Raw genomic sequence first — 25,155 nt, 5'->3', positions numbered from 1 at the left:
TGCAGGATGGGGCCAGTCACAGCCACTTGGCGCAGCCTGCGCTGCGTGCTGGGAAGACTTCAGTGCTGCTGCTGGCTCCAGCCTTCAGCGGCAACCTGCTCAAACCCAGCATGCAGTTTGCAGGGCCCGCACCCCCTGGGAAGAGCTGGGGGAATGATCAGAGAGCTGGGGAATCGAACTGGGGGCTGGGGAATCCCTGCCACATGACCTGGCTCCACAGGGAGCGGAAATCCATGCTGGGGTCGCCTCCCTACCGCTGCCCACCCCATGCAGCCCCAGATCTCTGCTCCCTGCAGAGCCAGGTTGCACGGCAGAGACCAGCACTGCCCTGCCGTGCGACTTGGCTCCGCAGGGAACAGAGACCCATGCTGGGGTCTCCTCACTGCCACTCCCCACCCTGTGCAGCCCCATATCTCTGGGGCAGTGCAGGGCAGGCAGTAGCAGTGAGAAGACCCCTGGCATGGATCTCTGCTCCCTGTGGAGCTGAGTCATGCGGCAGGGACCAGCAGACTTGCTCACCATTCTGCATTGCTTCCCTGCCCCATGACCCGGCATGACAAAAATGAGATATCCATGTGCGTGTCTCTTTGTCTGCATGGAGGGCAGCGGCCCTCCCCCGAATGAACCACCCATGGCCCTGTCCTGCTCCCCACTGGGGCCCTGCAGCACCTAGTCCTGGCTGGGTAGGGCTGTGCAAAGCTTCCCTTGCAGTCCGCTTGAAACAGGTTTGGCTGAAATGAAACAAGACAGTGATCCAAAAGACCAAAATGAATCACTGTCCTCCGAAACGGCTGAATACAAAGAGAAACAGCCATTTTGCACAGCCCTAAACAGTAGGCCTGCATGAAGTGGCTACTATTCACTTTGGATTTGGCTGATTTGCAGGACAGTGATTCGATTCAGTGATTCGAATCACTGTCCCAAATCAATTCAGCCAAATCTGATTGGGAGATTTGGCTGCTGCTGAATCAGCCAACTCTCCTAATCACATAGGCCCCATCCCCTGCCCGCTCTCCCAGCCCTGCCTGGCTTGAGCTCTCAGCTCTTTGAAAAAAAGAAAAAAAAAAGGCCCTACTCACTGGCTTCTGCCATGCTGGGGGGCAGGGGCTCTGTTACGAGCCCCCAGAAGCCCTGAGGCTGCTGCAGCAGCCAGTGAGTGGGGTTTCTTTGGGTTTTTTTAAAAGGATTGGGAGAGGGCAGGGCAGCCACAGGGGGCTGGAAGAGTGGGTGGGGGCCAGGGGGCTCATGGCAGAGCCCCCAACATGGCATGGGGCAGTGGGGATTGCCCCACAGCCTGGCAGCAGTCGGTGAATTCTTGGTTTTTTTTTTAAAGAGCCAGGAACTGGGGCTGGGCAGCCCCATGGCGGCATGGGGGGGTGGGGCTCGGGGAGCGGGTAGGGGTCAGTGGGTGCTTATGGGGGCTGGGAGAGCAAGCAGCAGATGGGGCCTGGTGCGGGTCCCTCCATGGTCCTATCACCTGTCCTCCAGCCTCCTCTCCCACACCCCCTACTTACCAGCATGGAGTCCGGGTCTAGCTTCCGGCTGCAGCGAGTCGGGGCTGCCCAAATTGCTGAAGCTCTCAGAATCTTTTCCAAATCAATTTGAAGAGCTTTTAACTGGTCCCCTGATTTGATTCAGATTCAGAGATTCAGCCACCAAATTGGGCCGAATCTTCTCCAAATCAAATCAGCACCCGAAGCTTTGCACAGCCCTACTAAACAGCTCATCACTATCTCCTTCATTTCCTGCAATCTGACAAACTGGATGAAATAACTTGCATCATGGGTATCAATGACCTTTTCCTGACCAGATATCAAGGTTATTTCTCCATTCTCATCCTCCTAGATATAGGACCTTAAACTTGGCTGAATACTTGCCACTTTTTAACAATTCTCTTGGAATTCCAACAACTGCTTTCCTGGTCAGGTATATCCACAAATAATTATTTGGAGCTAGGTCAGTACCAGAAGCAATATAGCCATATTACTATGAAGCACTATTTCTCACCAATTAATTAGCTCAGGTGGAGTATCATGCTAACGTGACTACTTCTGACACCATGGTAGCATTCAGAACAAGTTCTGACACATCCACATGACAATGAGCAGTGCTTTGCAGATATACTTGTACTCTTCCTACTTTTTCCTTGTGATCCTTAGGTTTCTCTTCTGCTGGTTCTTTCTCCCTCTTTCAGTCTACCAAAGGGTTAGGTCTTCTGTCCTAGGCCTCTTGTTACTCTAACCTTTTATATAGGCAACCTCATAACTAGAACTGCCATGTTTAGCATAGAGCCTCTCAGGTTTACTTCTTTACCCAACCTTTCCTTTTCTGTTCATCTTTATATTTCAAATTATCTGTGATGGCAAGTCCTCCTGCCAGCTAAAATTCAATCCATCACATCAAAACCCAAAAAACCTTTCTTTCCAAAAACTTCTTCTCACTTCTTATTATATAACTATCATATACTGTCATCCCATTTCACTGTTGCAGAGTTTCACAACTTTTTGTCATCTTCAGCTTCCCTCTCCCACAGATATTCTACCAATAAATCATGCAACATCTATCTCTGCAAGACCATAAACATCTGCCTGCTTCTTTCCAACCCTGCTGCTAAAAATCTTAATCATATTAGAACTTCTAATCACTCTGCCCTCTCTGGCAATCCTGATCCTCACCTCCCCCATCTCCAATCAATTCAAACTTCTCCTCGTTAACCTCCCCCTTTGCACCTGATGTTTTGACAACATTCAGGATCTTCTAAAATGGTTTTGGTAGCTTCCCATTCTTAAATAAGCTTCCTGTCCTTATTTTTCAAGGCTGTCCGTATATTTTTCTCCCCAACATTAGCTGTTTACCTTTGACCCCCACTGGACTCCTTTGAAAATCAATCCAAAATTACTTGAAGCACAAATTCACTGCAAGCCAAGGGGGGAAATCTCACTCTTATTTGTTCAAACACTCTTCTTGCTCAGATCCATGTCTGCTTTCATGCTTCCCTTGAAACACCCTTTCCGACCCAGTGTATTACTTTTCCTTATCCTCTTTCCACTCTTCTCAAAAAACAACTTTTGCAGGAGAAAAATTCTCTATTATGTCCCTAATATTAAGAATAAGGGGAACTCACCCCCTCAACTCTCAATTACTCATTAAGATCATTGTGGCAGTGCACCTTTGGGTGCCTGCCACTTTAAGGGCTGGGAGCAGGCAGCCAGCAGGTGTTTGATTAGGGCAGCCATTTTAGGACCCAGCTCACATAGGCGGGCAGCAGTTTTGCTGCCAGCTGCCGAGGGAGAAACATCATCCGGCTGAGCTACTGCTTGAGGAACATCTTGGAGATAAGGGCAGGAGCCGTGGGAATGGTAGGAGGCTCCTGGTCCTAGGCATGACCTGAAACTGCACCCTGCTAGGGAAGTGGGGGTCTGGCAGGACTGTCTTTGGCAGCCCCTAAGAAATACCAGACCAGTAACTCCCCCTGATGAAAGACAGGTAGGGGTGCCTTACCCCCAGCACCCACCATCTGGTGGGTAACTGTGAGAGTGTGGAGACCAGTGTGGGCCAGACACACTAACAGAGAGGCATCTGAGCCCAGCAGGGGTGTGAGACCCTGGAGACCCCAGAGCGGGTAGTGTTGTGGTATGGGCCTGCACAGAGTAGGGTGTAATTTGGGGCACCTGACTGTGATAGTGGGGTGCAGAGTACAGCTGCAGAGGGTGGCTTGAAGGACAGTACATGGGCCAACCCCAAGTGTGAGAGCAGGAAACTAGTTGCCCAGTCGGGGGCTAGGGGCAAAAGCAGCCCAGCAGCACTACAAGGTGACACCATATAGAGTAGGTGAACTCATGTGATCTGAAGTTGCTGTGCAGTAGTGGTAGAGTGTGAGTAGTACAGGCCAAAGGGGTCATTCATGGGGAGCAAGGACAATAGGGAGTGACCCAGTAATGGGCAGTATGATAGGGGCACCTGTGCGAGGGGCGCAGAGCGCAAGAGGCGGGGCTGCATGAGTGAGAATGTCTGGAAGAGGCCAACAAAGAACTGAGTTTGCCCCAGCCTCATACTGGGGAGCAATACCAACATGGGTGCCCTCTGTGAGGCATGGGCCACAGTGTAGGGAAGGTTCAGAGTTGTGGATAGCATCCATGGCATTGGGGTAGTGAATGGGCAGCTTCCCGCTTAATATATCAGAGTAATATTCAAGTCCTGGCAGGTGAGTCAGGGCAGTGGGCAGGCTAACTCAAGATCTAGACCTAGAGACCCCCTTGTCACAATCATCTATAAACCTTTTTAAGTGAGCATAAATTTATACTGTCCTCTCCTACATATTTCCCATTTTCTGTTCCATCTTAACATTTTTGTCATCTACAGTTTGTAATTAAATAATTTAGACAGTAAAAAATTTGGAACAGGAATTCAATTTTTCAGCTGTCCATATCTGGTGTTATAACAGGTGAATAATAATAAGAGCATTAGTAATAGATATCTAAAAAGAAGTTTCCTAATCAAAACAAAAAACTAACCACATGAAAAGTTCAGATGAGAAATATGCCCCAAATGTGAAATGTATACTCTGGAAAGAACTGAATTACTTTTCCCTGAAGTGCTGTTATACTTCAAAAAGTGAATCAGTAAAAATGGAATCCTGTATTTCCATGTTTATCAATTATTTCATATCATATTTTTCTAACTGCCAACTGCACAAACTTGATCCCGGATCTGACATAATGGTATGTGCTTTCTGGCTCATACATCACCATAGTAATAAGGATTTTGCATTTGGAACTCAGTCAACAGTTCTGTTGGTGGTGCATAAGCTAGAATAATTATGCTTTTGCCAGATTCATGTGCAATCCAGTTCCAATTCATACAGTTTTATTTGCTTTCAAGGGTTAAAAAGGAGCACAAGAGTGGCTCTGAGGCTAAAGATATACAAGGAAAAAAGATGCTGAAACTGCATTCTAATTATGCAGTGTTTTGTCTCTATTTACATTTTAAGTTTGATTTGAACTCAAATCTATATGTGAAATGTAAAGGTAAGTGCCCACCAGGTTAGTATGCATAATTAGTACAAATAGAAAGCATAGCTGTGCATTTATGTACACGCTGATACTTTTGATAGATGTGCAAATTAGGCATGCTAGTGTGCCTTCACAGTTAATTCAAAATCTATCCAACAAAAATTCTAGTTTACTAGTTTCTGTTGACATTAAATGGAAGAAAACCAGCTAAATCCTTGCATAAACCACTTTGGAAACATACTCTTTGTTTATATACATATGCCATCAAAAGAAAACAAAACTGCAGTTCACATATCCCTATTACATTTATTCTGAAAAGCCTGACAGTCACATTTCTGAGGCTACAATAAATGTACTTTAAATTTAAACTATGCACTAGTGGTTTACATCTACATGAGGCTGACCTGCAGGATGCCCCAGACAACATCCGATAGCCCTCAAAAATTCAATTTTTCATAGTGTTTAAAGCCAGAAGGACCATTGGATCATTTAGTTTGACCTCCTGTATATCACAGACCATTAAGTTTCACCCAAATATCCCATCTTAAACTCAAAGAGTGGAATTCTATTACCCTTTGTGATCTATGTGGCAGTTTTCCTGCCATATAAGCAGCTTTTTGGCATTTACACACAGTTTACAATTTTATTACCCTCTATTACACAGGCAGTGTGGATGCATACATCCATTAATGTTTATTGAGCATGCGCAGTAGGCTACATGATGGCCAGGTGCCTATGTGGCTATGCATGCGCACCCAACGTACATGCATAAGTCACAGAATTGTAGTTGGACAAAAACCCATAGAAAACAGGTAGCCTGGGTGGGGAAAGAGAAAGACTTGCCATTTTTAACCTCAATAACCGACTGGTTAGGGCACTTGCCCAAGAAGTACAAGACTCGGGTTCTAGCTTCACTTCTGCCTTGCCCAGAAGTGGTTTTAACCTTCATCTCTCCGACTTGTCATCCCAGTACTCTAACCAGCAGGACAGAGGTTAGGAATTATCCAAGCTCTTCTTCCGTAGCTGGTCAACTGGGCAGCTAAGATGTGACACCAAACCCCCCCGCCAAAGAAAACAAGCCAGGGGGTATGTGGCTCAGTGAGATGGCTGCTGGCTCAGCAGGGAGCAAACCCTGGGTTTTAGCCTGAAATTTTGCCCCAGGAATGCAAAAACAACCCTCCTGTTGTCCATCCAACTTATCCATGATTATTTAATGCCACTTACAGTGGCTCAGTTGCTCCAGGCTTATCACCATTTGCTGCTCTCAGGCTGGAGCAGGTGTAGTGGAACCAACTTGCAGTAGCCTGAAACATTTGTGCAGGCATGAATAGTGGCGTGTGTTCAGTCCCATCCTTATAAGGACCCATTTCCCTAATGCTATGCTTAAGCCCTCCGATGCCTATGAATGAAAGGGATGAATATGGAAAACATGCACATTATGAAAGAGCAAACTTACCCCTGAAAATTTAATGTAAATATATGATGATGCTTTCTTTTTACATGATTTAAAGAAAACAAATTGAATGCAGCAAAACTGTTTTTGTCTGTCAGATTGCCACCTACTTAACAGGATATTACCTACTGTCATGAGCACTGGTACATTTTTTAAAAAATGTGTTTTATATAAAAGACCTGTACCTCAACATGGCACTAAAACCCTTCTTCTTAGTTTTCTTCTCTGGATCTTCATTGTCTTCTTTCCTTTTCTTCTCTTTCACTTTACCCTTGCTCTTTTCTTTTTTTTTTTCTTTCTCTTTATTTTTTTTGTCTTTCTTTGCCTTGCCTTCTACATCTTCTAGGTCATTATTCCCTTGAGGTGCTGATTCAAAGTTCTGGGCTTCCTGGCCAGAGTGAGAGCTCTTATCAGACAAACCATCTGCAGAGAGAGAGAGAAAGAGAGAATCAATATGAATGGTTAGGGGCCATTTCAGATCACAAAAACGCAAACATGTGAAATACAGAATCTGTGTAGAAAAGTACTGCAATAATTCACAGTGCACAATCATTTAATTGGATAATTTAAAAAGTAGACTAAACATAACTAGTTATTTCAACCAAGGCTGTATTGTAAATCAGAATTATTATAGTTACTTGTTTTCTAGTTACTATTTCTGGTATGAAAAACCTTGACATGTGGTAAAACACTATTCTTTTTGAAATCTGGCTTAACCCTCATCCGTTCAAGAAAAGCCCACACGCTGGGGCACAAACAGTGAGAGCTTATTTCAACAAGAGGCTCTGAGGACTAATATAACCTAACTATATTACAAAATGAATAAATCCTTAGGATCAGGCCATTTTTTATGTCTGTAAGAGGAATATAAAGACAATTTTTGTCACTGGTTAGAGAGTTACTCTAGCTTTTATTTAGGAATTCCACAGTTCGTGCTATAAAGCAGAAGCCCTCAATCACTAGGCTGTGACCCTGCGGCAGTGCCATGAATAGGTGCCAGGGTGCTGTAAGCACTTTGCCCTTCCTATATTGCTGAACAGAGTTTCTGTTAAATTTTTGCTTGATGGAAGGAGTTTCCAAGATGGTGTCAATATGGAAAAGGGAGATGCAGTATTGAAAAGGATGAGAATCACTACTTTAAAAGCAAGCAGATGCCAACGGATATTATCAAGATGGATAATGAAGAAAAATAGTTACTCTGCAGGTAGAATTAAGTAAGTAAACCTTTCTGGATGAGGAGGCCTAATCCATCCCCTTGCCTCAAAGAAATCAATGAAAGAGTTTCCACTGACTTCAACAGACATTAGGCTGGGCCTGGATTGTACTCGATTTGACAAAGATTTAAGAAACACTTGGTTGACTTCAGTGCTCTACTGAACAGAGCCTCAACCTAAATTAAGAAAGGGATGTTTCTTAAACAAGTACATATAACAGCATACCCTCTTCTACGTCTTCAGGTCCATCGTAAGATTTGTCAATGGCAGCTCTGAAACTCTCGTTACAACCTCGACCGCGGACCATGTGAGGCCTAGGTCTGTGGAAAGGAAGCTCATTCTTCTTGACTTCAGCCACAGCAGTCTGCAAGCTTTCCAGTGAGCTGGACTTTTTTAAACCCAGAGTTGGACCAAAATCTTTGCCAGGAGATTCTGGAGAGCGAAGAGTAAAAAGTTTACATTTAAATTACACAGAGAAATAAAACTAGTACATATACATGTTTAACTCTGCAATTCCTTCACTTGGCAGCTTTGAAATAACACACAAGCAATTTATTTATAAAATAATATCAAAGTAAACCTGCGTCAGTAGAAATTCCAGGGAATTTATGTAAGGAGTGAGTCATCACTTGCGGGATACATTCTCTCGTATCAAATTTTTCAAGTCTGCCCAAAATGGAATTTCAAACTTGGGATGATATTAGTAATTTTAACAGTAATCATGCTAACCCTTGTCACTGCTGAAGGCCTCTGTTCTAAGAGAACATATTATTAGATGCCACAAAAATACATTTATCCAAAATATAAATGTTTTGGCTTTTGGAATGGGTTGGTTTACAGAAAGCTAGATATTTTCAAAATAAATTTCCCTGCAGGAAGGTATAACCAGTTCTCCTACCAGACCTTATCTCAGCTTTTCACTTTAATTTATATAAGCTAACCACTGCCATGCTATCAATATGCTCAGCAGGTTTTTCAGGAACAAAGCATAAATATATCCAGTAAAATACTGCTACACATAAATTGCCTTGCCCCATGGTGCTGCCACTTCCTTCATTCATGAGCATGAGAAAGCATTTTTGTACAAAAGGGAGAAAGCAAACAGAACCTCCAAGTCCTCCACTTTCCTTCTCTGTGAATACATGCACTTCCCAGCTGGCAGAATATTTAGGGGAACCTAATATTAACAGGACACATTTACACACTGCCTTATAGCAATGTACCAATGTGTTATGTTGCCATAGAGCGCACTGTGGCAATGTAGCAATCACATGGGTCTACACCTGATTGGCAGCTACGTTGCCATAGGGGTGCGCTCCCCCTTTTTAGCATGCTGCTATGGCGATGTAGCAGCAAAATCTAACCATGTGCCATGTGCATGGTGCAATATGGGTGATTACTGTGCCAAAGCACAGCGCTGTAGCAACATTGACATATGGCAACATGTAGACACACTCACAGTGTCTCTGTATAATATTGTACAATCATAGAAATTAAGGGCTGGAAGGGACCTCTAAAGATTGAATCCAACCCCCCTGCTCTGATACTGCTGAGGTCAGGTTGGGAATTGCACCACCTATTTGCAGAGTTTAGTCCAGCTTCTGGTTACTCTTACTGTAAAGAAGTTCTTCCTTACATCCAAACTGAAGCCATCCTCTAACAGTTTATGGCCCTTGCTTCTTGTCCTCCTGTGGGGTGCCCTAGTGAACATTTTTTCTCCCAGCTCCTGAAATTCATCCCTTACATACTTACAGATGGCCACCAAGTTCCCCCTCAGTCTTCTCTTCCCCAGCCTGACGAGTCCCAGATTGCTTAGTCTGTCCTCATAAGCTTTGTCCTCCAGGCCCTTAATCATTCTTGTGGCCCTTCCCTGGACCCTTTCAAAATTCTCCACGTCTTTTTTTGAAGTGCAGTGCCCAGAACTGGACACAGTACTCCAGCTGGGACCTCACCAGTGCTGAGTAGAGAGGAAGTATCACTTCCTTGGCCCTGCTCGCAACATCAGCTAATGCATCCCAGTATGCTATTAGCTCTGTTGACTACAGCATTGCACTGTTGGCTCATGGTCATTCTGTGATCAACCATAATCCCAAAGTCCCTTTCGGCTATCATGCTGGCCAGAACATCTCCTCCTAACCTATATTTATGTTGCTGTTACTTCTCCCCAGATGAAACACTCTGCATTTATCCTTACTGAACTGCATCTGGTTCTGCTCCACCCACCTGTCCAACTTGTCTAGGTCCACTTGGATCTGTACTCTATCCCCTAGCATGACCACTTTTCCCCATAACTTAGTATCAACCGTAAACTTGGACAGAGTGCTTTCCACATCCTCATCTAAATTGTTGATAAAGATGCTGAACAGCATGGAGCCAAGAACACCTCCCACCATGATGATACACACCTGTCCCCTAGGACTGTGCAGAATTTCACCGGCAGTTTCATTTTAATGCTGTTTTGACTCATTTCAAGCTCAAAACAACAAAATCAAAATGAAACAGAGCTTGAAACAGGCTTGAAATGAAATGAGGCAAGCTGAAACATTTCAAAATTTTTGAAACATTTCGAGTTTTGGAGCTCAAGCTGGGTTTGCCTGCAGGGAAACAAACGAGAGTAAGGAGAGGGAGGAGGAAGGGAAAAAAAAGGTGCTCTCATTATTGACTGTGTAGCTGGCCAGTGATGGTCATCCTTTCCTGAGGTCCCTTCCAATCCCAGTGCTGAGGGGGAGGGATGGAAAAACTGCATAAAAGGCAGCATTGTTTGAACTGCCCTGCTTTCTGCCTTGGTGTCAGTTGAACGAGGGTGCACCTTAACACACACACACAGTGCCACCCACCAATGTCACGAGTTTTGCCTGTCAGCAGCCAGAGGTGCAGGGCCCTAGAACTCAGACTCCCCCTGCACCGATCTCCTTGACAGCTCGGAGGATTCGTAGCCACAGAAGGGCCTAGCAGACCAGCAGTTTTCACCCTGCTGCGCCTTAGCACAGTGTCACCCATGTCATGAGTTTTGCTTGTCTGCAGCTTGAGGTGCAGTTTCTCCCAAACCCCTGCACCTATCTCCTTGAAACTTGGCAGGCTTCATACCCTCAGAAGGGGCTAGCATGCCTGCAAGTAGCATCCAAATTAGGCCAGAATGACAAAGTTATAGGCTGTTTCAAGCTTCCCCATTATAACCTACGGGCGAAACGTCTCAAACAGCGTCAAAACAGCAAAACTGTTTTGACTAAACGAAATGGAACAGCGGTTTCGAATCGAAATGAAATTTGAAATGAAACACTGCTCCGTCGAAACGCAAGTCAAAGTGGAACGGTGCCATTTTGCACAGCCCTACTGTCCACTAACAACAGGTGAGAAGGAAAACAAAGTCACTGGAATAAAGATTGCGACTCTGACAGGAGAGAAATTTAGCTAGACAATGTATAGTTATGACTTGATTCCAAAGAGCGTTTTGGTTTGTAGTTAATTTTTATATGACAAAGCAGGAAAAGGAAATGATAAAGATAAAAACAAAGAAGACTGTATATTCCAAGACCTCAGCACAAGATACACTAATAAACACAATATATGTTTCACAATTCATGTGAAACAATGTCCATAGGAAATACTACCAGAAGTAATCAGATGACAAAAAAATTCACATATAGCTTTACTGACTATCATTAATGAAGAGCTTCTGTGATCACAGAAAAGCCAGACTAAATGCTAAGCTGTTATTTTAAAAATTCTGGAGTTTAGAAATTTCTGATATAAAACAATGTAATCAATGAATTCTTATAAAAGAAAGAAAATGGCACCAAATGGAAAATCATCACTAGAGTCTACACAAAGCAATTTACACTGCCGTTCCCTGCAGACTTTGACGTGAAGTTAAAAAAAAAAAAAAGACAGAAACCAGTTTAAGGGAAACCTGGTTGCTAGGTCACGAAGTGCAACCTTCTTTTGTTCATTAATTGCCATTCTGGAGACTACCATTATTGCCAAATTAGTGAGTGCTAAAATGGATTTACAGCAATGACTTGCATATAACATAAAGGTGCTTAAAATCACTCAAGATGTGTACATCAGTAAAAGGCACTGCGGTACCTGTCTCAGGCTGAGTGTGAGAAACAACAGACAAGGGAAGCATAATCACTGCAAAAAGAAAAGGCAAAGTGGAAGCCACTCTGATCAGCATTGAAAAAGCTTTTCTGCTTTTCAGTCAGAAAACAGCTTTGATTGCTAGCTTTGGACAGGAAGCCACTATACAGCTTTAAATCACTGACAGCACAGTGCTCTGCATCAGCTAAACTAAAACCCCTCAGCTGGATCCAGGCCATGTAGCAGATCAAGACTTCGGACAGTGGTTCTAAACCAGGGTTCCCTGGTGCTGCAGGATGCCACAATGTTAGTGCTGTTAGATATGCAAACATGTTTCACAAAATAAAACCAGAGATTTCAAATAGGAATCCATGGTGTTAAATACATTCTCAGTTCTTTGCAACAGAAAAAAAAATCTCTATTAGCTTTCTCTAGTCAAAAAAACAAGTGAAAACTAAAAGCTGTCATTTTCCGAGGAGTGCCTTGAATCTAACCGGGAGTCTAATGAGAAGATGCCTTGAGCGTAAAAAGGTTGAGACCATGGGCTTAGAACTATTTTCTGGACAAGGGATGGCAAAGCTGTTATAGAGAGGTAATGCTTTGAATCCCTAGGAAAGCAGGTGCTAACTGCACCACTAGTAGGTAATTAATGGAGCAGTATTAAGAATGGGTTTGGAAAAGGTCACACAATCTGTGCAAATGTAAATACTAAAACAGAGAACAAAGGTGCATCTCCACTACAGTATGGGTACAGCTATAGTAGCAAAAAGCACAGCACCACTAGTCACTGACCTCTGGACTGATGCAGCTATATTATGACTGGTATCTGAGTTAACAAGTTTAAAGCTTTGAGTATGGGTCGAAACAGACATGAATCTTCATTGCCTTGGTGCCACCACAGAAAGATTTATGGTGGCAAAAAGGCTAAGCAAATAACTGTCCATACCGCCTGTAGAGCTACATGCTGTGGCCATGATGAAAGAGGTATCGATTTGGGCTGCTATATAGTGGCAGATGTCTATTCCATGGCAGAAGAGTACTGGCATCCTGGAGCTGCCCACATTCTTCAGCCTCCATGGATCTGGGGACTCAAGAGGCCTGATCCTGCACAGCCCAGGAATTTCTGTGCAGGATCAGGACCCTCGAGCCTAGGGAGCACCTGTATGGCTTTCCCTGCTTACTGAGATCTGTCCCCAGGATCTCTAGGGTGTGCCTCAGTAAAAATGGAAACCTTTACTTTTCCTGTGCACCCCTAAGGTGCACCCCAAAGATTTCAGAGGCATCTCAGCAAGTAGGGAAAACTGGGCAGGCACTCCCAGGGCTTGAAGGGCCTGATCCTGTGTAGGAATTCCTGGGGTGCATAGGGATAGTGATGTGAAAGTAATGTGTGTAACAGCAGGAGGAACCAGGGGGCAATCTGCAGAACTGTGCTGTTAATTTGGACTACAACTCCCAGAAATCCCCAGAGGCTGGGGGGGGGCAAGGGAAAAAGGAAAAGGAAGCCTGAGGCTGGCGTAAGGGGAAGAGAGAGCAGCACACACATGGGACCTGTCAGCTCTACACAGAGGAGTGCATGCTGGAGCTGGAGATCTCACTGGCTTGGTCAATCAGGACTGTGGACTGAAGGAGCTGGACTTAGACTTGGGGGCAGCTGCATGATGCTGTTTGAGCACTTGAGGGACTACAGCAGAGGTTGGCAACCCCTGGCACGTGTGCTGAGCATGGCACGCGAGGCCATTTTGGTTGCCATCCCATGGCCAGCCCTGGCTCCGGGTAGCTGCTGCCAGTGATGGAGCCCGGCTCCCAGCAGGGCTTGCAGCATCCCAGCTGCTTGCTGGAAGCAGCCCAGGATCCCAGCCGGCAGCATCTCCCCAGAGCCAAGGCCAGCTGCAGCCGGGAGGCTCCAAACAGCTGCACCAGGCTCTGGCATCAGCTTCGCACCGGCGCATGCAGGTGCGCCTCGGAGTGGGCAGTGGGGGAGAGGCCTGCGGCAGCACAGCCCCGGTCTCTCCCCTGCTTCCCGCACGGAGGTGATGGCAGGGTTCCAGAGCTCGGCGCAGCTGTTTGAGGCCAGCCCAGGCTCTGGGCAGCTGCAGCAAGCAGGGGGCAGGCTGCAAACAGCTGCGTCAGGCTCCACAGCTCCGGCATCAGCTCTGTGCTGGTGGTGACTGCACGAGCACTTCGGGGAGGACAGAAGGGCAAGCCTCAGGCCCCTCCCCTACCGCCTGCTCCGAGGCGTGTCTGCATGCGCCGGTGTGGAGCCTATGCCGGAGCCCAGAGTCCGGCACAGCTGTTTGCAGCCTCCCAGCTGGCCCCGACTGTGGGGAGCTGTTGCCAGCTGGCTCCCAACAGGCAGCTGGGATGCTGCAAGCCCTGCTGGGAGCAGCCTGGACTCCAGCAGCTACCCAGAGCTGGGGTAGCTGCTGGCAGCCACAGAGCCCAGGCTGGGGGGCGGGGGCTTTGGGTGGGGGGCAAACGGCAGTAGGGCTGGGGCTTTGGGTGGGGGGCAGAGGGTGGCAGGTCTGGGGGTTATGGGCTTTGGGTGGGGGGCAAGGGGCACAAGCAGGGCATCCTGCCATGTATCCCTTGCCCTCATTTTGTTTTTCTGCCATGCTGGCACTCTGGCACCTTCCTAGGTAGGCATTGTGGAGTTTTTTGGCACTCTAGCCAAAAAACGTTGCCTACCCCTGGAATAAAGACTTGTTTGGGGACCTCTGGACATGGGAATTAAGGTGCTGAGCGTATGTTACCACAGTATTGATGTTTCTTTACCTTTTACCTGTTCCTTCCCTTTGGCCCATTGGCTTGTGACCCTAACCTTCATGATTTTCTATATAAAACTGGGAATTCTCCCTTGCTGTTTGTACCAGTTTTTAGGGCTGCAGGGTTGGCACAACAGGTTGCCTGCAGCATTGACAGGCGAGGCAATGGGTAACGTGTTTTGCTCAGTGAAGCTGATCCACGTCACCAGGGACCACTGTCCTACAGGGTCAGGTCCATGACATTCTCAGGGTGTCAGAGGCCCAATTCTGTAGCCCAGGGTGCATGACACACAGCTGGGGATCTCCTCCATACTTGCAGACCTGTAAGACAATGGCTCTAGGTGTTGTGCCCCAACCCAGGGCACAGCAGCACAGGATTCCTGGAGCATTTCATGCGGTCACACCCATATCTGCAAGCAGAGGGAACCCCTGTGGGTTCCCCTACTTGCAGATGCATGCCCTGGAAGTTCCCTACAGCATGGTCCTGAAGCTGTGGGAGCTCATGCCCAGGAAGGCTGGAAAGCACAAGCAGCCCCAGGCTGTCCATGCATTTGCGCCATAAACAAACAGACTTCCACTGTGAAAAGGTGGCATAAACTATGATTACAAATTGTCATGACCACAATTTTGGGCATTTGTGGCATGACAAAGGTATGGATATTTCTTTGCTTGGGTTTTGTGCCTCTATAAATATTTTTGATTGCACGAGGGCAACGTCTGCTTGTAGTCTAAGAGCAGTGAGTGTCTATTCTGGTATTCTCCACTGTGGGGCGTATCATGTCATGAAGAAAGAAGAAAAAGTGACTCAACTGCAGACTGGTATGTGGGGACTGGTATGTGGGGAATAAGAGGGGAAGAAGTGTAAATTTTGGGGAAAGGGACAGTAGCCTGGTGACTGAACAGAGAGATTAGGAGCTTCATGGCAGGACAATAGTTAGGAAAGGACAGGGACAAAAATAATATGGGGAATGGGTGGAAGCCAGAAGAAAGAAAGGGGACAGGGTGACACAGAGGCAGAAGATGCTGTGATCTCCACAGCCCATAGCTCTACAGCACTCAGACTTGAACCTGCTACTCCCAAGTCTGTGCAGCAAATAGCTGTGCATCCACAATTCAAGCATGGACTGCCATTCTTTTGTGGTTGTGGGTTCACCCCATCACTAACAGGTTTCTATTACTGCAGTTACTCAGTTAGCTCAAGTATGTTCTATGGTTTGGATGATCTGATGATCCATGTGTGATGTCAAAGTATTTTGTACACTAATTTGTTTCTCTAATGTATACTTTTAAAAAAGATTACTAGATCACATCTGAAATCTATACTATTTTAATACTTACACAGGTACAATTACTCAAAAGTTAGGAAATGCAACCTTAATTCAGCTTGCCCACGTGTTTGTAAATAATTACAAACTGTCAAGTGTAATATGAATTCTAAGAAAAGGGTCTTCATAAAGTACATCTTCAACAACTGAATGGGAAACACAGGAAAAATATTGGCAAAGTATGCTACTTTTTGTATAAATATTCTTTATTTTGCCAGGTTGCCCTAATGTGAAAGTCCCTCTGAGGAATTAATTTTAGCAATAACTATGAACTTCCTGTTTTTGCTTTTATAAGAGAACCCTTTCATGTAATATTTTCAGTTCACTGTTTAAAAAAAAAAGAAAGAAAGAAAAACAGGGAATATTTATTTAACCTGCAAATTCAGTAAAATGGTTCACTAGATAATTGAAATCCTTGTGAATGTCCCTCAAATCAGAGAAGGGTAGAAAAAGCTTATGATCACTTTATGGCCTTACATTATAAAATATTGTGTTACCTTCAAAAGATAGAGTGAAATGGCAAAGATTAACTACTCTTTCCTCTCACTGGAAATAGAAGTGAAATTTCATCTGTGATCTCCTTGTGTTCTGCCATTTAAAAACTGTACCTTCATTTATTCAAAAGCTTACTGAGACCCTACTCTAGCAGATTAATAGTTGAGCATTTAGTTGCCCTTTTCCTCAGGCTATAATCATTTAGTCTGAAATTTCATTGGCAACATTGGAACTTCCCACTCTAACATTAAAATCCACTGATAAAAAAAAAAAATCTGAATCCAGATGAAAATTGATTTTTTGCCCCCATTATTTATGACCGTGCTACTAATACAACCTTATCAGAAACGGGAGTATTTAGTGAAGGCGTTTATATTCAGGGGAGTGTTAGCTGTAACTCTGACAGGACTTTACAGTTTATACTGGTTCCATTTCATTTTTATTTCCTTCATCTTTTATTGCAAATCTGTGAGTCTTTGGCAATCATACTAATCAATATACTTGTATAAATAGGGACGTGGAACTTCCATAATAAGGCAGACCAAAGACCCTTCACTCTAATATGCTTAAATAGACAAGTGCCCATTACTAGATTCTTTAAAGAAAAACATAAGAAACCCCACAATGAGAACAAACATGAAATACAATGCAAATTAAGGATTTTTTTCCTTATGCCCCAGGGATTCCTGATTGGGTTGGGCCTAGAATCACGATGATTTATATCCTTTATACAAAACCCATCCTATGGCATGACACTTCAGATATTCACAGGAATGGAAGTACTTCCATAGGATAAAGAATTATTTTTAAAGTTTAAATTCTTAGCAAGAATATTTCTGCTGCTCCCAGGAGCATTTCTGTCCATGTGACAACCCTTTTGTGATAGATTGACCTGAATTTAGCACCATGTTCAACACAGGTACATATCTACCTCTCTTTATTATTCATCTGCAGATTATCGTTACTCAAATGCTCAACCTCTTTTATGATAAAACTCTACCAGATTACCTAGAGATAATCTTTTTTTATGTCTTGTTACATCCATATTACTCCTAACATGCTTAGTTTACAGGAAGTTTCTTATTCAAGTTAAAGAAAGTTTCTTATTCAAGCTACTTTAATATGTTAGAAGCGGTATTTTTGAAAATTCAGTCAAGTTATTAACAATTGGTGTGACAATATCCATACCATTTACCATATTTTCTTGCATACAACATGCCCCCAAGTAAGATATACACCTTGTTTCTGAAAGGCAGAATGAAGAATAACAAGCTCTCTCCTTGATCTCCTTGACTGGGACAGCCTGATAAGAACAGGCAGCTGCAGTCAGGGGGGAGCAAAATATTGTGGCTGCTTTGGTATCCTCTAGCTGTAGGATGCCACAGACGCTGCTGGCTAAACCAAACTGCTAGACCTCTCTTCTCTTCTTGAGCTGAGCTGGATAGGGAGTCAGCAGCATCTGCCACATCATCTGAGCCCAAACCCAGCCAGCAGCACCTGCAGAGTCAGCTGAGGGCTCACCTAGTTGCTCTGTAGCTTGGGTTCACTTTAAAAGTAGAGCCAAGCCTCAGGTACTAAGTCAGGAGCAGCTGCTGCAGCATGAGCCTCTGTAAGGAGAAGGGAAAATAAAGCTGTGAATGGGCAGCACAGGGGTCCTGTTGTCCATAGCCAGTAGTCAGAAAACCCCTTGTGCTCCCTGTGCTTTTCTGTGCATTACTTCTTGCTTTCCCTAGCAGAAAAGTGCAGTAGAAGTGGCTATTACCATATTTCCTTTCTTAAAATGTACCATGTAAATTCCAGCTGCTGACTTTTTGAAAAAAGGTGCATGTTGTATGTGAGAAAATACAGTATTTACAAGTCACAACCCCACCCCCCCCACCCTCAAATGTTGGTTTCTGGTCATTTTTATGAAGCCTATATTCACATACAAACCAATGTATTTGTGTTCAAACAAGAGGATTCTTTTTTTTTAATATATTGCCTTGGAATCAAAACCAGGACCACAATCAATGCCCTATGGCATATGTGGTCAATTAAACATTATAAATGAACAGTAAGCAAATAATGAAGGTGTAAGTGAATCATTTGTGTAAAGCCCAGAGGCTCCAAATTGTTTGTTCAAAACAATTCCATGAATGTTTATGAACATGGTATATATTAGTAGAAATCAGGACTAGTTCATGAAAAGAAATAGGACTAATTTAAATGAACAGTCCAACCAGCTTTATCTGCAATAATTCAAAGTCTACATTCTAAATTTAGTTATGATATGCAGGTTTTTATTTCTCCTTTCCATGATTGCTTGAATAATTACTTCCTAGACTAATATCCAAACTGCTGATGGTCATCCCTCTTTTATCTTGGTGATCTTTTTTCTAAGAAGCAAATATTACTTCTGAATAATAACTGCTGCTACACCTCCAGCTGCCTGTGACTGACCAAAATCACTTCACTGGTACCAGGAAGGCATCTCTGTGCAACTATTCTTAATTACGAGATTGTGTCAAATGTACCTCCTTTGTCTGACCATTTCATTCACTGACACCAATACAACTACTGGAAATTATTTCCTTAACACATAGATGATAAGTTTGCTTCCAGTTTCTTCCTTTGCAAGTGCCAGACATTTTTCTTCACATTCTGAAATATTCTTTTCTATACTTACCTGTCTGCCTATGTCTCTTATGGAATCAAAAGAGAATGAACCAGATCGAGGCAGGCTGTCAGCCCTACACAACGCTGGTAAACACGTAAGTGATGGAGACATTGTGAAAACAAGTCACTCAGAGAAGGTGGGTGAAAAAACAGAAAGAACAATCAGCCAGCACAGACAGTACTAATAGGAGGAAAAAACCCCAAACCCTAAAACACCCATAAATCCTGAAGGCTATATAATATTTATCATTAACTTTATGTTGCATAAAGTTATTAAACAAAATGAATGAAGATGACCTGAAGAAGAATGTGCTGCATTTAGAAGATCATCTAAGTCTATCCCAACTATGCAGCTGGTGCAATAAAAGGTATAACCCACACAAATCCTTGCCACTTGTATGTGTTTTATGAAGGAATTCTTCTCAACAACTGAAATAATCAGAACATGGGTAAGGCAGAGAACTGAATTAGTTGGATTATTTTGCTATTTATATTCTAGAAGATAAAATGGTGTGACCATTTTTTAACAAAAAAATGAATGGAAATAAGTTTTGCTGGAATGGAATAATTACTGTATTTACTCAAATAAGAGATGACCCTAATTATAAGACAACCCCCCCAATAATTAGATTCTATATATAGAAAATTTATAAACGTGACATAATTTTCAAGGTACAGAATCTAATTATTGGAAGTTTGTCTTGAATGTGTTCCCTTCCCACTGCTACAGCAGAGAAAATATATCTGGGGGGGTCAGTTAGCCCCTTTGCCCTCTGACCCCAAAATCCTTCCTTCAGCAAGCAACCCCTACCCCTCTTTCTCACTGTCAGACCCTGGTCTCCCAGAGCACATGGAAATGAGGAACAAATTTGAAAAAAAAGACCTTGAGATAAACACAGCTGTACTAATACGCACATAATACCCATAGATTTAGTTCACTCAGAATTGATGCATTTTACCTTTTTTGAAACTGCTATAAGTTTAAGCACAGGTACTCCATCAACACACTTTTAATTAGGACTTCGGCAAGAACTTATATATAGTATAAACTGGGTGTGTCTACACATGCACATTTACTGCATAGTAACTGGAATTACCGTGCAGTATGGGCATGCCTCTACACATGCACACCCAAACTGTGCAGTATATATGGTGACTTATGCCAACTTGAGTGTAAATTTGATACCTGCTTCATGCAGGTATCAAATTTATGCCCGATTAGTTATTGCACAGTAATGCATGTGTAGACACTTAACTGAGCAGTGACAGTGTGTGTGGACTGACTTGGAACTAACCGATTTTAGTCCCAAGTCAGACCACACACAGCATTAATGAACTTTAATGCCTGCACGTGTAGATGCCAGCCTATTCCCACTTACTGCACAGTAAATTTAAGCCAGCATAAATGCACGTATAGACATGCCCACAATGCATGACATTAGTGCAAAGCCAAAAGGCCCATGATATATAGTTCACTGGGCTAGGCACCAGCAGAGTCAACAGCCCTTCAAGCGATGACGACTCCACAGTTCAGCACTATTCAGTCTATGCGTGTATGCCAGATATCCACCCACAAAGGAATCATGTGCTATTTAGCCCCCACTCATAACTGGAACTGGGTATTCCTGTCATGAATTCTGATATCCTCCAAAAACTAATATGCACGAGGCACAGGACAACCTGGTCTGGATTAATCTCATGGAGGGCAGGACCACACTAATCATATGCAAGAGGCTTAAAGAGGGGCCGACAGAGGGATTCTGGGTGAACTGTTTGATGTTTGCCAGACATTTAAAGCTAGTGAAGAAACAGGAATAATTGGAAATAGGAAAGGCACAGCTTGACTGTGGGAGTGAAGAGGAAGTTGAAACATATGCAATGTAGTGGCTTACTAAGGCTTTTAAAAGAGTAGGAGCTGAGGGGGACTCTCTGCTCAATGGGTAGTACCATGTATCTTATTTAGATGGGTTGCACTAACCTATCCTTGCATGTTTGCCCAATACTTACCTGGTAGGGAAAATACCAGGACAACCAAGGTGGGTTTCCTACTGGCTGGGGCAAACCATGAACATGGCAAGGGGTAGTACCCTGATCGAGGTAATTCATAGTTAGCCTCCCATTTTCACTTCCAGTGGGAAAAGCTCAGCTATATGCTGGCTTTATGGAAATGGGAGACTTCCCTAGCTTGCTCTGGCGGCCATACGGCTGAGGACAAGTGAAACTTGGGGGCATCCGAACCCCAAGCCTCTAGGCTTGTCGGACATCCTACATGCAGGCCCAAAGGATTTGGAAGTATCTGAAGCCCCAGGTCAGGGTGGAGAATGCTTGCAAGCAGTAGCTTGCCACATATGTTTCTTGAATGACTCACACGGATTTGGAATTGATTTGGCTGATATGACTTGGGACTTTCCTAAAGGGGAAAAAAAAAGTTTGCCCAATATGGGCCATGTGTTTATAGTCATGCTCAGTGCTTGCTGCATTTAATCAATGTCACAGTTGGTTTCCATTACTGAGCACATGCTGCTTTTAGCAGCAGTTTAAAAATAGACAATGTATTTATTGAGGTTTCCTTGTATGCAAATATAAGATGAGGGGCTTTTCCCCTCATGCTGATTGGGAGGAGAAGACCTTGTCCTGTGTTTGAGTAAATGCAATACTATAAATTCCATATTGCATTAGACCAGGCGTGGGCAATTATTTGGGCTGAAGGGCTACTTAAGGAGTTTTGGTAAGCTGTTGTGAGCTGGGGGGAGTAAGGCTTACTGGATATACAGCTTTGATTCTTTTGCTTACATTGCTCTTTTCCTGAAAAGGACTAGGGAACTAGAACAGGATGAATTGTGCATGACTTTTGATACTTGGGTATGTCTTGATACTAAACTGATCATTTGTTTGGTTTACTGATTATGTCCACTTATTTCCTTATCGGGGTGTCAAATCGGGGTATCAAACTTATCAGAGCCTGCAGGCAGAATGAATGGCATGGGCCTGGTTTGTGCACCCCCATCCCATCCCCACATATTTTATACAGCATATAACCTAGACAAGGCCCCACATGGCATGTGTGCCCTGGACTGGTGTTGTGCACCATATGTAGCATGCAGGGCCAGAGGGGGTCTGCTTGCTGCATGTGGCATATAGGCCAATCCAGGGTGCATCTGCATGTGGCCTGTGGGTCCAGTCCAAGAACCACAGGCAGCACTGTGGTTTGGATGACAGGGCTCTGCAAGTGAGATCCAGCCCAAAGGCCATACCTTTGACACCCCTGGTAGAAATCAATATATATCTGCTTTTCACTTGCCTGGCAAAAGGAAAGGAAACAGAGTTCCAGAGGCACCATTGCTGTTGGTTAGGAACAGGAAAGCAGAATTAAAATTGGACAGGATCTCAAAGTTTTATTTGAAGGAGCATAAAATAGTGCCTTCAGCCCCCACAAATGATACAGAAGTATTCAAACTGCAATAAAACAGTTCAGTAAGAATCAAAAGACTTGGTCAATTAAGCTAGGTACAAACATACAAAAAGCCTGAGGAAAAATCAATCTCAGTTGCATGGTTTTCTGGAAGAAGCATAGTTTAGATTGGTAGCAAACAGAAAACACATTTGCCCTTTGGTGGGAAGGCAGGGGAAGGGGGAAGGGTGTGTGCAAATCTTAGACCAGGTTCCTCCATTTTTAGACCAGTCTATGTGTATTAAACTTCTGTTATGGGTATAGACTTATATTGGTAAAAGTGTAATGTCTATACGTGGTCCTCGGGGAGTTTTCTAAAAGAAAAAAAGGAGAGACTGGCAGCCAGTATGAACTAGTAACCTTACTTTCCCTCAAACCTCTGAAAATCTCTCCCTAAATAAGCTAAGAAATAAGGAAAAAAATTGTAGGTGTATCGCCTAAGGTCAAAAGAGAGTCATCATTTCCCACCTTGGTGTGCAAGGCATCACAGAAAACAGCCCAGACACAGCCCAGAGCATAAATGTTGTATCATGTAATGATTCAACTGATTCATGTTCAACTTTTTTGTGAACAAATTTTTAATAGGATTTCATTTATTTCTGGTAGGCTTCACAATGCAAACAGCTGCACACCACTCCTTCTTTGTGTTTCGCCATCTCGTTTTTATACTCACATATTTCTTCAGCCTCCAGTAGTGCCAATGTAGTGAATGATTTGGGAAGGAGAGGTTTCAAAATCATTACCCTGTTTAGTCTGTGCTTTTTAAGAGTATTTCTGTAGAGTGACCTTAAATGGTGCTTGGCCCTTTTACCACTACGTCATTTAGTAGGCATTTAATAAGCATGGAGGAGATTATGAAAGGCTTGATGAAAGCAGAGGGAAAGCGCTAAATCTTCTGCACTCACAAATTAGATATAACATGTATCTTTTAGTCCGTTTCATACCGCAAAACAAGCATTCTAAATTAGAAGCAGAAATAGCAAGCACTGAATAACCTGACACATGACAGAAAAATCTAAGAAAGCAAAATCAAAGCATAGGGAAATTTAACAAGTTCTCTGATTAAAAGAGCTAGTTATAGACTTCAGATTTACTGATATTTCAATCTATTTTACTATATATAATGATTTCAATTTAGCTTATACTGGTATGATTTGCAATTTCAGCTATGAATAATGGTGGCTCCCAATTTGAAAGGCCAGGAAAGGATACTGTTCTTAAGGCAACTGAAGAGGAAATGCCTGGAAAAATACTGTCATTAGGAAACAGAAACACAGGACTATGTCATCTTAGAAATGTATCCTGGGGTAGCCATTTTATATCGTCTAAAGAAACTGAAGCAAAAGAGACTGAAATTTAGAGACAATGCATTAATATTTCGAAAAGAAGAAATGTCTATTACTAACATGAGTTTTGCTATGTAGTTCTACAAAATGAGTTTCACACAGTAACAGAATTAAGACTAAGAATTTTAGTTTGAAGTTTAGTTTGAAGTTTAGTTTGAATTTTAGTTTCAAATAAAAGCACATGGATAAAATGATGTCTGCAGCTGTTAACTTTATGGTCCAAATTTAGATGAAATACAGTTAAGCCGATATCTTCACCAAAGTTGATGTTCCCTCTTAGAATAATTAACTCTTTTACCTGATTGCACAAGGCTCATCATACTGAATTTCAGCCTAAAATTCTGTGTCAGTAGATATCAAAATAGACATTTTTAGTTAAATGGAAACTGTTTACAGAGTTAAATAAAGACAAGTCCTTTATTAAAGGCCATAGTGGAATTGCTGTTCTCAATTCAACGTGTAGAACCAAAACCTGGAATCCAAACAGTTCTTGTTTTAGGGACTTAAAATCCAAATACTCCTAATTTTCAGAGTGATTTGGGAAAGGAGAAAAGTGCTTCCCCATCCTGCCCGAGGGCCTAGTGCTTCCCTCCATGGCTGTGGGGGGTGCTGGTGCTTCCCTCTAGTCCTGCAGCCTGGGACTGCTTGGGCTGGGTACTGCCTGGGGTGCGCCGCTGCTGCCGCCACCACGGAGGGAAGCACCAGCCCCCCTGCAGCTCAGAGACTGGTTGGCCTGCCAGCAGCTCTCCCTTCCCCCTGCCTCAGCCCACTGGAGAGGCAGGTAAGGATCGGGCTCGACTCTTGTGTACACGCCATGGGTGTTTACTTTGGTTTAATTCTTCTTAAACTGAAGCAGCATTTTTAAAATCTACCACTTCAATTTAGGGAGAATTAAACCAAAGTAAACCCCTGTGGCATGCAGAAGCAGCCAATGGCACTACATTCCAACAGAAAGTTCTCACAGGAATTTGAGTCTCTACCCCAAGTAGGCAAGTGTTTTTTATCCATTTGTTGCAAACTGAGGTGTCTGTCTGTTGTGTGATTCTGAGTATAAATTAAACTCTGACATTCAAAACAGAAGCCTTCTCTTCATAGTTACTTATGTATAGGAAAGGGATTCTAGCTGTAGCTGTTATAATCAGCTAGTAGAGAATAGATAAGGGAATAGCAAAAGGGACTGGAAAAGTTCTAGTTTTTAGAAAATGTGATTCTTTACCGAGTTCAGACATTTTGCAAATTGATCAGCCTCAAATCAAAGAGTAGTAAAAATTCCAGTGCCTTGTGATTACTTCAGTCCACCCACCACCCTACCTTAGATAAGGTCACAGGTCTCATCCACATGTAAAAAAAAACTGGAAATGT

At 43.4% G+C, this 25,155-nt stretch overlaps 1 protein-coding gene across 3 annotated transcripts in view; it reads right to left on the bottom strand.

The window, feature by feature from the left end:
- PARD3B (par-3 family cell polarity regulator beta) overlaps positions 1-25,155 on the bottom strand; it is a 765,403-nt gene that overhangs the window by 217,824 nt on the left and 522,424 nt on the right. For all 3 annotated transcript variants that reach the window (XM_090044807.1, XM_090044808.1, XM_090044806.1), the window contains exons 18-19: positions 7,905-8,111; positions 6,651-6,888 (exon numbers count right to left, since the gene is read on the bottom strand). In XM_090044807.1, coding sequence (XP_089900933.1) covers positions 6,651-6,888; positions 7,905-8,111 — 445 coding nt within the window. The remainder of the gene's footprint in view (positions 1-6,650; positions 6,889-7,904; positions 8,112-25,155) is intronic.

The sequence above is a fragment of the Crocodylus siamensis genome, chromosome 4 (genome assembly GCF_052110815.1).
Source record: "Crocodylus siamensis isolate JL-2025a chromosome 4, ASM5211081v1, whole genome shotgun sequence".
Taxonomy (NCBI): Eukaryota; Metazoa; Chordata; order Crocodylia; family Crocodylidae; genus Crocodylus; species Crocodylus siamensis.
Note: the sequence above shows the minus strand (reverse complement) of the source record. Positions and strands in the feature narration are given on the sequence as shown.